Source organism: Talpa europaea (assembly GCF_964194135.1).
Source record: "Talpa europaea genome assembly, chromosome: 4".
Lineage (NCBI taxonomy): Eukaryota > Metazoa > Chordata > Mammalia > Eulipotyphla > Talpidae > Talpa > Talpa europaea.
The window spans coordinates 30,005,436-30,019,890 of NC_140070.1; the positions used below are offsets into that span (position 1 = coordinate 30,005,436).

At 43.8% G+C, this 14,455-nt stretch overlaps 1 protein-coding gene across 1 annotated transcript in view; it reads left to right on the forward strand.

Moving 5' to 3' along the window:
• SH2D4A (SH2 domain containing 4A) overlaps positions 1-13,213 on the forward strand; it is a gene marked incomplete at both ends in the record, with an annotated part of 45,571 nt that extends 32,358 nt beyond the window's left edge. Inside the window, 3 exons of the mRNA XM_084231043.1 lie at positions 2,844-2,968; positions 12,426-12,646; positions 13,121-13,213. Coding sequence (XP_084087169.1) covers positions 2,844-2,968; positions 12,426-12,646; positions 13,121-13,213 — 439 coding nt within the window. The remainder of the gene's footprint in view (positions 1-2,843; positions 2,969-12,425; positions 12,647-13,120) is intronic.
• Positions 13,214-14,455: the final 1,242 nt, after the last annotated feature.

The following is a 14,455-nucleotide window of genomic DNA, read 5'->3' on the forward strand; positions in this document are numbered from 1 at the left end:
ACAGGAAGTGGGCACTGAAGGAGCAGTTGGCCCCTGTGTAATTAAATTTGACACCACCCCCCAAGCTGGTCTTCCCAATGTACCTGGACTGACATTCATGGCCTTCGTATTGGTAAAACATCCCCAGCTGTTATAATCAATACAGATGGACCCTGACTTAAGATGGTTTTTTGCAATGGTGCCAAAATGAGGTGGTGCAGTCAGTTGAAACTGCACTATTTTTTTTTTTTTTTTTTTTTTGGCCTTTTCCTGGGCTAGCGACATGCAGTATCCAGCTTCCCTGTGCTGCTGGGCAGTGGCAGCGAGCCACAGCCCCCACTCAGCCTCGTGGTCATGAGGGTACACCTTCCACTTTTCACTTTCAGTAAGTATTCTATTAATACAAGAGATATCCAACACTTTATTCTAAATCAGGCTTTGTGTTAAATGATGTCGCCTAGCTGTAGGTTAATGTGAGCGTTTTAAGAACGTTTAAGGTAGGCTGAGACTTGGTGTTCAGTAGGTCGGCTATATTTGGTGCATTTTCAGCACACAATATTTTCCATTTACAATGGATTTAGCAGGACAGAACCCCATGGTAAGTTGAGGTCTGTGTACCCCGTCACTTAAAGAAGTTGCACATTGAGATGGATGCACTTCCTGTGTCACCTGCCCTCCCACCCCTACCCCATCCAGTGCCAATGGGGAGCTGGTGAGGGAAAAGAGGAAACAGCTGGGATTTAGTTACCATTCCACATAGCTGGTGGTTGTAAAAGAACATCTAAGGAGGCACCCAGTTCTTGCTGACCCATGACTTCAGGAGAGCTGCATTAGCATTGCTCAGTGTTAAAGATTCGATGGTAACTCTCATTCTGGAATACATAGGCTGAGAATTTGGAAATGCTTCTTTTTCAAATGAACACTCTGATGTGGAGATAATCTTTGCCTTCTAGGCTATTGGGGAATTAGGCAGAACAATTTGTTTTAATAAACCTCTGAGGAAAAATACAATGTTATCACAGCAAACACTTCATATTCCATATGTGAACCAATTATAAAATTGTTTTCTCCTGATTATTGATATGATTTGTTCATATTATAACCATGTAGAAAGAGAACATTTAATATAACCAGGAGAAATCAAATACTTATTGAAACAACTTTTTAGAAACCTTCCTGCTGAAATTAAACTAAAAATACTTCTGTTACATGTACAAAGAAATAAAAGACAAACAAAAATCTCTTTTTACTTGGAAGATAAGTAGTTATCTTCAAGGTTTTCCTAACAGAGATTATGAGTCAGAGGAAACACAAAGGTGGACTTCTTCCGCTACTGTAATTATTTCTACTTACTCACCTCAAAGTTTCTATTTGGGGGATAGGGGAGCGACACAAAATGACATGTTCTACAAAGTGACGGTTTGGGGAATGGCTCTTTTCTTATGGACAACACAAGGAAAGTAATCAGGAAATGGGTGTCCTTAAGGTTTGTGACCAGGTCACAAAGGAATGAGTGAGCTCCTGGGCAGGGCCCTCTCTGGAGCCCACACTGGCCTGTGTGCCCTGGCCACAGCGCCCCAGTCCTGTCCTCCCTCTCTCAAGTCTCCCAGGGGTGGGAACTGGACTTGTGATCTACCCTTGCCCTCTGAATCTTAGGGCAATGTGACTGAGAGCAATGAAAGAGAACTTTAATAAGGGCATGCCATCAACTCATTTTTTCCAACTTAAGACACTTAATGCTAGATTGTTTTAGGGCTGGGACATGATGAAGTCAGCTAGGAGCCAGCCCACAGACAGACTGTCTCCTTCAGTGTCCTTGGAGTTTTTGCCTGATTTCCAAAGACCACAAGGAAAAAAATTTAACATCAAAGCTAGTGTGAAAACTGATGATGTATTCTCATGTGTGTGCTCCCCAGGAAAACCAAACATTAGGCACTGCCTTCTCCAAATTGCTATGCATGGATGCATGCAATGTGTGTGTACATGTCAATAGGTGCATCTAACATGTCACATGTATCTCATAGTTATGTGTGCTATAAAATGCATCAAGAACCATAAATTAAATTACGCGAAAGGACATTATCATCCAAATTTGTTTTTATATTAAACTTTGCTCAAAATTAGTGGACTGTTGCATGGGACTTGGAAATAGGTTTATTACTTTGCAGTGCTACATTTTATCATGGAAATTGACTTCCATCCCAGAACTTAAGTTTGCTACTGAATTTATTTCAAAACTATTTTTTCTGCCTATATCTTTTTCTTAGCAAGCTTCAAACACTCTTCTGTCTTTTACTTCATACTTCTGAGACTATCTTTTGGCAGAACCAAACCTCTTCAAAGAGTGGGAGTGAAGAAAGCAAGTCAGGAAGGTTAGTAGAAACAGGAGGGACTGAAAACTGAAAATGTAAGGAAAGCAATTTATGTTATTGAATTTGATTTATTTTGTTTGCAAGTACATGCCCTCCAGGAAAATAGTGCTGGGCATGTATTTTACTTTTTAATGCTGATTTTCTCAAATTTTAATTGGGAGTTAATGAAGCTTCTAATTCATCTTTAAAATGAATTAAAATCTGTGTTAAGACAGCAGTACGCATGACTAGCCCTATAGGGCAGGAAGTGAGAGTTGTGTTCTTTCCTATTTCCTGCCCTTGAGGGGATTGTAGAATGGCAGAATGTAGGGGTTCAGCCTCTCATTAGGCTCAGCCATATGATTAAATTTTCATATGTATATAGTTCCCTCCCCACCTCAATTTGTGTGTGTGTGTGTGTGTGTGTGTATACATAAATATGTTAGAGTTTTTTTAGGCATTAGCTTTCCAAATTAGTTAAATCTAACTTGAAAACCTACTCTTACATGACAGAAATCCAAGTGTGAGGACAGCATCCAGCTCCGCCCAGGAGATCATCCGCTGGTTTAAAGAGGAACAGCTGCCGCTGCGAGCAGGGTTCCAGAAAACCTCAGACACCATAGCCCCCTGGTTCCATGGTGAGTGCCAGGGCTCCTCCATGGATCCTCTCCCGTAGTGGGGAAAACCAACCAATTCACCACGAAGGCCAGAAAGAATAAACACTTCCTTTTATTCGTGCTGCCCAAGAAGAATCTTTGAAATGATTCTCACAAATCCATTTCTCTGAGGGTTCTTGGTGAGCTGCATCCTATGACATGTTTGGAAAGCAGTCCACAGTAGGAGCACTGCTTGCATTGTGAGTAGTTCATCACCATAAATAAAACAGCACTCAGTGGTGTTTTACATACAGCTGTACCTCCTGTTCACGAGCACTGGGCACTTGGCTGTGACTCCTATCAAATGGCAACCAATGCCTGTGGTCCACCAGCCACAAGGAGATGCAGCCGTGGTGTGGTGGGCTGGGCAGCGTCTAGTAACCGAAAGGTCAGTCCTTCATTAACTAGTTGCATCACCTTAAGCAGATCATCCTCTCTCTTTGCAGCAAATCAATTTTTCTGAGCCTCATTTTTCTTTTCTATTAAGTGAAGGAGTTGTACTTTATGATCTTTAACTTAAAAATTCTGTTTTTGATCCTTGTTTCTGGTACATAGTTAAGGCTCCAAATTGGATTTGTTGGAGCCTGAGCCGATATCAACTAATAAGCTGTGTCTTAATTTGACCTTAGGAAATTGATTAATTCAGGCCTGTGTCTGTCCAGCTCACACTTCACTGATCTCTCAGTTTCTTGAGCTTCTGGAAAAGGAAGTGGCCTTTTCCCCCTGTTGGCTTCCATGAGGTCTGCAGTTGAAGTGGACTAATTGGCTCTATGTAAAACAAAAGTGCTTTAAAACAAAAATAACATTCCCTCACAGAACGTGCTTCTCTAAGAATTTTTTAGGGTGTCATCCCACACAAAAGTACATCCACAAAATAAGTTCCCAAACACATAACTTGGCAAACTCTTCTAAAAAGAACAAGATGATTTGTGATAGGCATTACATGTTCTTTTTCTTTTCTTTTTGCATTACATGTCCTTTGGCATCCAGACTTTAGTAATTGTCCATTCCCAGGTAGCTCCTCTCCCTCCCAGGACCAGGTCAGGAGCCTCCTTCCTTTCCATTCTGCTTTGAAGATGTTGGGAGAAAGAGTGACAATGGCGAAAAAGACTAATAGCAAGAACCCAGTATAATTACACATTTGTCATGGCTGGCTCTGCTGTTTCATATTGTCTCTTTATTTCCCTTGTACTGTAAGCTCTGAGGCAATCAGCCACTTTGTAATTTCTGTGTCACTGGGCAAAAGATGCTGTCATCCCTTGTTACAAGGGTGGCAGATTTTTTTTAATAGCAGGAAGTGAGAAATTGGAAACATTAGCTGATGTTTCAAAAATCCTGGTACTTGAACGGGTAGCTCTATTTGAAATAGATGCTCAAAGCTAGGAAGACAGTTAGACTAAAAATTCATTTGAAGTCTCGGTTAAAAAATTAGACTCTTGAATTTTACATATAAGGACTTAATCAATTATCATTATTGATTTGTTTTCACTTATACAAATATTTGTCATAAGTAAAATTAAAAATGTTATAAAAATATAATAAATAATACACAGCCATGAAATCCATATAAATTATTATCTTCAGTTTTAGGGAGATAAAATTTTATGTTTTTATGAGAAAGAGAAGATGGATTGCTTGTTATCTTTTTGAAATGTAATCATTTATGTTATAAACATATAGATCAGGGATGGAAGCTCTTCTGTATTGATCTACTATCTTTCATTATCATATACTCCATAAATTACCCTTCTTAAGTTATTTTGGTCACCTAATTTTTTACCCCATAAAAATTGATACTGTCACTTTTTCATACTTGCACTTTTTCGTTTCTTTTTTTTAAGATTTATTTATTTATTTATACAAGCACTGGGTACAGTCAGAAGCATGGGAGGGTGAGAGAACTCACTAGGCAGGGAACAGAACAGGCAGACTGATGAAATACACTGCTGAGGGGAGCAGCAGGCGCAGCAGCAGAGGTCTGTTGTACCATGTGGGACCCTTGCCGGTGGCCGGTGATCAAACCAGTGCTGCAGAGACTGTGGGTAGCTTCGCAGCCCAGCACTCAACTGCTGTGCCACCAGGGGAGGCCCCCATACTTGCACTTTTTCATACTTTCACTTTTTCACTTTTTCTAATTGGTCTTAGATTGGGATGGGAGTGGGTAGGAAGGGCATGGGAAATGAAGACAAGTGGATCTTTGGTTTTGGGGACTGGGTGGAAAGTGGCATGCTGTCTACTGAGAAAAGGGACATAGAAGGGTGCAGAGATTAGGGCAAGGGAGAAGAGCAAGAGACACACTGAAATAATTTGCTGGACTCTCTTTCCTGAATGTCTTTTGATGATCTCAAGGAGACCTAGATATGCCAAGTCTCCGCACATCTGTGCTCAGGAAGAACTTAACTCTTTTTTCACAGAGCACACAACTCTGGGAACACACTGCCTAGGTTCACAGTTCCCCACCAACCAAGGCCATGTGGCCTTGGAGAAGTCACATGACTTCTGCACTTTTGTCCCTCAGCTATATAATGCAGATAGTACCTGCCTCAAAGGACTGTTCTGGAGATTACATGGGTTAATGTATCTCAAGTATTTAGAACTGTGTGGCACATAGGAAGCCCTAGCTAATGAGTGTTAGCCATTAAGGTAATGAAGTGAGAGCAAATGTCATTTCAACCCTTAGGTTATTAAGGAAACATTATGAATAAGATTTTAAGAGCACTTACCATTTTTCCTCATCCTTGAGGTCTCCAGGGAGAGCTCGGCATCATAGTGTCTCTTTTTGTACTGAGGGTGAGGCAGTCCCACAGCTGCTCTGAAATTGCTCCTTTAAATGCTGAATGGTGAAAGAAATCGAGTGGAAGGCAGCCACAGAGGGAAGCATAAAGCCCTTGTCTAAGTTCAGGACTTCCAATGGATAACATGGACACACAGAACCAGCCAGACTTGCAATTTGGACATAAAGTCTTTCATTTACTCCTTTCTCAAGGCAGATTGCAGTGTGGGACTCTGAGGCCACTTTAGCAGAGATGCATTCCTTCAGAAATGTTGTCACCATGCCACTGTTCCTGCAGCAGTCCAGGGCAGAGCGCAGGACAGAAGAGCTCCTGGCAGAGGTGCTATGGTGCAGCACACAGTGGCTTCCCTGGGCCCAGGGCCTGTGTGGCCCAAGAGACCAGGAGGCTAGAAGCACTCTGGAGCTTTTCAAAACCCTATGGCAACAGGGGCCTATGCTTAGGGGGTGCAGAGGTCATCATCTCCACTGCCAGGTAGCTATACTTAGTCACTGAAAAATAAGCCTTCCCTACATAGTCCATGGAAATGAGCACCTCTTGCTGGAAAAACATGCTCTTACTTTATTTTCAGTCCATTCCAGGAAAATTTCTTGAGCCCAGTCTAGTGCCACCAAGCACAGGATAGGTTTACTATGGATTCAGGCTCTGAAGAAGAGTGGATTTTTCAAGTGTTGTCTCTCAGGGAACCAGGCACACAGGGACACCAGGCAGGGAGGCTGGCATGCAAGGAAGCAGGCAACTGAGCCTCCCTGCCCCCCATGAATTTTTATGCTTTTTCTGGGCTCTCTGACATTCTCTTGTGGTCTCGCATCTTCCGTAGTCACAACACTCATCCTCTCATTGTCTGACTCTCTGAGTGATACCACCCGTATCTCCCTGACCTCTAGGCTCAGGTGTGTATAGTTACACATGTGTACACACCCATACTCCAGCTGTCCACAATCAGGCGCCCCATGCCCCATGCCCACACTCCCAAGAACCTGCTGCATTAACATGATCAAGGCTGCAGGTTATAGCCACAGAGGCTAGTGGTGTAAAAAGCCTGATTAATCCACTTACCCTACACCCAGTTACAAACCAAATACTAGAGTGGGGCATGAAAGACCTGGGCTATAACTAATCCAGTAACCTTGGGCATATGCCTTTTTTACCTTAGTTTTCCCATCTGTTAAAGGGAGATGATCATGTCCATTCTTTCTGCTTTAAGTCCTTTGAGGATTGAATGAAACTGTCAATGGAAGCATGTTCAGTGTGATGTGGCCTGGGTGGGGGTTTCTGGTCAGGCAGTGAGAAGCTGGTTTCTAGGTTTGGACTGTGGCCTTCTTCTGGCCTGAGCGACCTCACACATGTTGTGCACTCTCTGTGATGCAGGTTTTCTCCTGAAATTTGAGGGCAGTAGCAGTTCTGATCTTTGTCAGGCCACTGTGAGGATTCAAATAATGTGAAACACACTTCGGGGAGTTCCAGGCAGAAGTTAAGAACTCTAAGTGCTGTTATTATTGGGTTGTCTCCTGTTTGGTTTAAGTGCATATTTTCCACATACCAGAAGCGGGCCACATGATGTAGACATATCAACCAAGTTGGGTCTGGTTGTGCTTCAGACCATTAAGTGTATCCCGCCTGTGCACACTCTGCAATTTTCAGACTGGAGACAGTGGCTGAAGAGATGTGTCCTAGAGGAGGAGGACTTGATTGCAGGACAAAGTTCTCTATTAGACCTTTTCTGGCAGGTGCTGACAGTATGAAAATAAAGACAGTGGCCCTTTAGGAGGTCACAGGAGGTGGGCAGGGAAGTCCAAGCAGAATGTGCTATGAGCACTCTGCTGGAGCTGTCAGTAGTGGATGCTGAGCTGGAGGTGGAACCAGGTGGGACCTCAGACAGACCAGGGAGTATCCAGGTGGAGGTGGGAACCAGGTGTTCAGCAGGTCTGGAAGAACCCCAGATTTGCTGCTCAGAGAGAAATTGGAAAGCATTGTGCCCTTGAGTTGAATCATAAAGAATTTTGACTGAAACTGGAGAAGACCTCTGCAGTGCCAGCAAGACATGGGGCATGCTCTCTATCCATTCGTGCAGACAGGTAAAGAAGAGTCCCCGAGGCCTCTGTGGCTGTTTCGGCCTTTAATGCTCTTCCTATGCCAATTGTTGTGGGGCAAGCCCATAGGCTGGCAAGGCAGGGAGGCCAATGGCTGGGAGGCTGGCAGGCCTCCTAGCTCCCAGTGAATCTTTACACTTTCTCTAGACTTTCTCTGGCACTCTCTTGTGGTCTTCCTCTCGAGAGTAGCTGTTCCGCTGTAGCTGTTCCTGTGTGACGCCACCCTTATAGCCTCAGCCTCCAGGCTCAGGTGTGCACATTTATGCAGGCCCATACCATACTCCAGGTGTCCACCATCAGGCATGCATGCCCTGAGCCCAGGCTCCCAAGCGCCCCCTGCATTAGTGCAATCAAGGCCATAGGTGATAGCCACGGAGGCCAGCAGTGTAAAAGCCTGACAAATATTTACCCTACAGCCTCATTGATCTGTCTTCTTCCTGTGGGGTAGCTGCTGCCTCTTGGATCTCCAACCAGGGCCCTGAAAGGGTTTCTAAGTTACTTCAGGCCCCTTAGGGTCTGCTTACCCTCTCCTGTGCAAAACATAGTTCTCCTGGTCCTGTCCCGGTGATAAACCTTCGCTACAGAAAGGTTACAGCTGTGCTGTCCAGTAAGGTAGCCATTAGCCACGTGTGCTTCCTTATCTTAAAAAATTAATTAAAACTAGTTAAAATTTGAGTTCAACTAGCCATATTTAAGGCGCTCAGTGGCCACAAGTGGCTAACGGCTGCCACCTGGCTAGCACAGACGACGTTCCATCATCGTAGGAGGTGATGTCGAGTACCATGCTCTAGAGGGTGCCTGTTCATTTCAAAAATTGATGAAGTAAAAGAAATCTCTTTTTACTAGCACAGAAATCCTCATGTGACTGCAGATGGGGTTGGTGTTTGTAATACGGATGCAAAGAGACAGTCAGCAGGAGGTGGCCTGGAGGTGTCCAGGCCCAGAGCAAGGCTGGGAAAAAGATCACTGCTTCAGAACCCTAAATGTTGTGCACAAGGCAAATCAGGGGAGATTAAAACTGTCAGGGGGTTTCCTGAGTCCACAGAGATTAATATCTGACACTGGATTTTGGTTTCGCATTCAAGAACAGTGAGTTCGGCCAGGCCCCCTTGCACACTGACCTGCGTCATCAGAAAGGCCAAGAAAGAGAGTGTGCACTTCAGGAATAATAAGCCTGTTGTAAAACCAAAAGAACAAAGTCTAGTTTCCAGAGTGCTTACCTTCTGAACCTGCCGTCAGTGCCGCTATGTTCAGGGAGTTTCCATTATGGCCTGTGCTTTGCCATAAAATCATTTTATTGTCTTCTGTTATCTCTGGAGAGTAGAAAGTGCCAAGACCTGTGCGTAATGGGTAATAATTAAAGAGTGAGAGGCTCACAGGCAGTTTGATTTACAGCTACAATATGACCTGATTTTAGGGGAATTTGACTGAAACCCAGATTTAGTTATACTTTTCCAGAACAGCTTTTACTTTAGGAATACAAATCCATCTGGATAACATCCAGATGTTGTAAATTATAGCATCTGCCCCATCTGTTGAAGAAACTTGGAATTTCATATTTAGCTTCTTAGTAAGTCTAGGAGGAGAAAGAAATCTTTTCCCAAAGTGCTGCTTTCCTTCACTCTTGGCCTCTCAGCCTCTCTGTTACGAAGGGGAGTTTCCAGTGTCAGTGAGAAATATCTCTGGTTTTATAGACAGTCAAATTCAGTCTTCAAACCTCAGACATACGCAGCCCCTGGGTAATCTGTTGCCTGTACATTGTTTTTGCCTATCATTGACATCTGTAATTTATCAGTGGGACCAAATGTGTTTAAGTTTCATTTTTTGTTTTTTTGGGTTTTTGAGGTGATGCTGGTTTCCAACACTGTACATGATTTGGGAAATAGGTTCAGACCTCCTCAGGTGTATGTCACCAAACCACACCAGCCATCTAAGCACCCATACATAGTCCTTCACCGAAGACCTTGGGCCCCTCCCCCTCTTATCTCTCCCTCCATCCTCCCTCTCTAGCAGCCTTAGTTCTGCAGTCATATTTCTAGGGTTTGTTTTGGTTTCGTTTTGTCGGTTCCTTAGTTTTTGTTTGTCAATATTCCATATATGCGTGAGATCATCTGGTGTATGTCTTTTTCCCTCTGACTTATTTCCCTTAGCATAATCCCCTCCAGTTCCATGCATGTTGTCACAAAGGGCAGGTATTTTTTTTTAGAGCTGAGTAGTATTCCTTTGTGTACCTGTTTCACATCTAATTTGTTTTTAATTTTTTTAAAGATTTATTTATTTATGTATACAAGAACTGGGGTACACGCCAGAGGTGCAGGGGGTGAGAGGATTCACCAGGACAGAGGCAGATCTACTGAAATACACTGCTAAGGGGAGCAGGTGAGACAGGAGAGGTCTGCTGTGCCATGTGGGTAGCTCCCTGGCCGGGGATGGAACTGGTGCTGCAGTAACTGCGGATAGCTTCATAGTTCTGACACTTAACCCCTTGCACCACCCAGGGAACCCCCTGTATCACAACTTAATCCACTCCTCTGTTACTGGGCACTTAGGTTGTTACAACTTGGCTATTGTAAATAGTGCTGCAGTGAACACAGGCCAGGTGTATTTGGAAAGGTGAAAGAGACAAATGAACCAGCAGTCGATGCTGTGGGAGTTGGTACAGCATCATTCGGGCCCCTGAGGTGGACAGTGCCCAGCTCCACAGATGCTGGGGCCACTGTCTGCAGTGTGTAGGGCTGGGCTTTGTTAGGGGAAGGGTGAGAGGTGACCGGTGTCAAGACCCTGCTGGGCACCAACACAATTGTGCCAGTGTCTATAGGAGAGGCCACAAATCTTCATTTCAGGGACACTTCCTGTCTATGAATGGGGTGCAATGCCAGGCCTTGTCACCACCCAACTCTATCCCACCTCTCACTGTGGTGGAGCCTCCTGTGCTGGAATTTTGAAATGCAGACCCTGGGGCCTCCTGAATAGTGCAAGGGAGAAGAGGAGGTGGGACAAGGGATGGTGGGTTGGTCCTCACTGGGGGAAAATAGGTGATTTTTTAAAATCCTCCCCTTTATTAAGTCTATTTGCTAAGAAAAAGAATAGAAATGGTTTTATTTCGCTTTACTTTGGATAATTAGGGTAAATTATCAATTAACTTTACTAACAAGAAGACCAAGTGGCTGTGCTAATTCATTGCCTTCTCATCAGGAGGCTTTTTTGGGTCTTTTTCCTAGTAATAAGATGCTGAGTACAAACAAGGAGCTAATTGTGGAACAGACAAAAGAAGGCAAGAACTTCTGTCTGCTGGAATAAAAAAGAACACTAGGAGAACACTGTTCTTACACACACACACACACACACCCTAACTAGTTGTGACTAAATAATTCAGTGACTTAACCATCCTCCCAAAATGTGTTTGTATACTTTCTATATGTTTTATAACATTATCTATTCATCTGAAGAATTGCAATGAGAACAAGAAGGGGAATTTGGAAGATGAATCAAACCTTATGAATCTGGAACAATCTACCTCTCTTTCTTACACACACATACACCAATCTTAATATGTCAGTTTTGTTTTTTAATATATGTGAAGATATGTAAACATATTTGTGTACACACATTTATTCATTCATTCACTGATTTAGGAATAACTACAGAGGGTATTTGGTAGACTTTTGTCTGTCGTGGTTTTGACTTTGGGGCATTTTGTGTTGGGTGATTCTTTGCTGGGGGGGGGGGGCGGCTGTCCTGTGCACTGTAGGATGTTTAGCAGCATCCCTGGCTACTGGATACTAGAACCCCCATACACATGGCCCTGAAAACTAAAAATGTCTCTCAAACACTTCTAGACATTGACCTGGTTGAGACAATCTAGCCCAATCAAATGATTCCATAAGTGATAGGGTCCTCATGGGTAAACTGAGGTGGCTAGCCTGAGGAGACATCTAAAGTCCCTCTTCAGCTCTAATACTCCTAGTGTGACTGTCAAGGATCCCACCAGAGCCTCCCTGGGGGCCAACGGGTTAAATCTCAGTGTTATCACCAGTACAGCCTGAGTTGGCTCCCTGGCCAAAGACCTTACTCACATATGGCACAGTAGACCTCTCCTGTCTCGCCCTCTGCTCCCCTCAGCAGTGTATTTCAGTAGATGCACCTGTCCTGCTCCCCACTCTGTCTCTAGTGTATCCTCTCACCCCCCACGCCTCTGGCCTACACCCCAGTTTTTGCATGCATAAATAAATAATAATTTTTTTTTTTTAAAAAAAGGTCCCACCAGACTCAGAAGCCACCCAGTACCTGTGTTTGTTATAAGTGGGTGTCTGAATGGAGATGGGTTCTTCTGAAGGTTAAACTTTTACACATCTCATCATTTGCTTCTGGAACCTACCCTTCCCAAGTTTCCAAATACCAGAAAATGAATGATACTTTACTATATTCCTAAGAACCACCAAATGCACTTAAGATTGTCCTTATTTTTTACTAACCTTTATCCACACAGATGTATTTAACAGGAGAGAGTTTTGGAAATGACTTGGCTGGAATACTTGCCTTTCTTTCCCATAGGAATTCTCACACTGAAGAGAGCAGATGAACTTCTGAGCACCTGTGTGCCTGGCAGTTTTCTGATTCGTGTCAGTGAAAGGATTAAAGGCTATGCCCTGTCTTATCTGTCTGAAGACGGCTGTAAACATTTCCTCATAGATGCTTCAACGGACTCCTACAGCTTCCTGGGTGTGGACCAGCTGCAACACAACACCCTGGCGGACTTGGTGGAGTATCACAAGGTGATCCCATGTACAGACTTAACTTGCCCTGGGAATTGTCTTGCAACAGCTCTAACAATGAAAAGCAATTACAAGAAAAAGGATTGAAACAGTAATGGGGGGGATTAGTGTTTGATAATTCCTCCTGATAATCAGGATTCTTAATTGCATTCCCATTATCATGGAACCTAGTTCTTCCTTGAACACTCAGGGAGACTTTGGGGGGGCAGAGAATACAGGAAATGCTAACAAATCTGTGCTACTCACTGATCATATTTGAGAACACTCTAGTAAAGAACACCATCCTGGGAGGGAGAGTACATGGCAGTTTGCAGACAATCCTTTGGGATTGTCATAAATAAGAGGTTGTAAATCAAGGGTGCGGAAGAAGTTCTATTCTCTGGAGAGGTAGAAAGAGCATGGTGATATTATTTATACTGTCTTAACATCTCACTCACCCACTGCCCCATCTGACCTGTGACTTCTGATTCCCAGGAGGAGCCCATCACATCTCTGGGGAAGGAGATCCTTCTGTACCCCTGTGGTCAGCAGGACCAGTTGCCTGACTACCTGGAGCTCTTTGAGTGACAGTCCCCATCATGCCATTCTGCACTCCAGGCTGAGTTTTTCTCTGGACAGACGCCATGTAATGGGCATTTGTGTGTGAAGCCAAAATCCCCCCTTCAGCAGAGCCAATATTTATCAACTGAAAGTATCCTTCGAATTCTATGGAAATCTCCCTTCTGCAGAAATGCTGGAGTTCAATGTTGTAAGAAGAGGACCTCTGCCTCACATGCATTCCCAAAGTAAAATGAGGGGATTCCCAATTTCAGTAGCTACTTGACATGAAGGATACAACTCTAACGCTGTCTATAAGCAAAAATGAACAAAAAAGAAATTGTAAACTTATAGGAATTCAGGTTTACTTCAAAAACCAGTAGCTTGTGTGAAGGATTTCATGACCTCTCCCCTCCCTCATTGCATCACCTCAAAAGGTCTCAGGTCCTGCTTTGTGCATTTTGGAGTCAGGATAGAAGAGACAGAAAAACAGAACTTGGGAATGTAAATTGAATGACGAGTTTTAAAACGCAGGATGAGAGACCTAACATGTACAAAAATACCAGACGGCAGGAGAATGAGCACACCTTTGTGAGCATGTCTCCTCATTCTGGAGAATCAGGACGGCACCTGCCTGGCTACCTTGGCTTGATCTGAGCATGGCCCGGGAAGGCTGGCACCCACTCAGAGGGGCTGCTTGCTGGTGCTGATAGAGAACAACACAATAGTGACCTATTTGGATACTACTTGTGCATTGAATTGCAACCCCAAAAGATATGTTGAACCCTCTATATCTGTGAATTTCACCTAATTTGAACATAGGGTCTTTGCAGATGTAGTCAAGTCAAGATGAGGTTCTAAATCCAGTGACTGGCGTCCTTACGAGGACATAGGGATTTGAAAACAGAGATACATCCACAGGGAAGAAGGCCAGAGATGTGACAGAGGCAGAGATTGGGGTGATGTTTCCGCAAAGCAGGGATCGCCAGGGCTGGTGTCCACCAGGTGCTGGGAGAGCTGCCTGGAGCTGTCTCCCCAATCTTAGATGTGAACGCTCCCTGCTGCTGATACCTTGATTTCAGACTTCCAGCCTCCAGAACAATGAGAGAATAAATTTCTGTTGTTTTAAGCCACTGAGTTTATGGTAATTTCATGGCATCCCTGTCTTAGGAAATTAATACTGATGTTTTTGTAATTATTGAAGCTGATATGCATTTGTACCATTTGTGACTGTGCAGCCCGCCTTCCTCATAATGAAGTAAAAATGGGAGA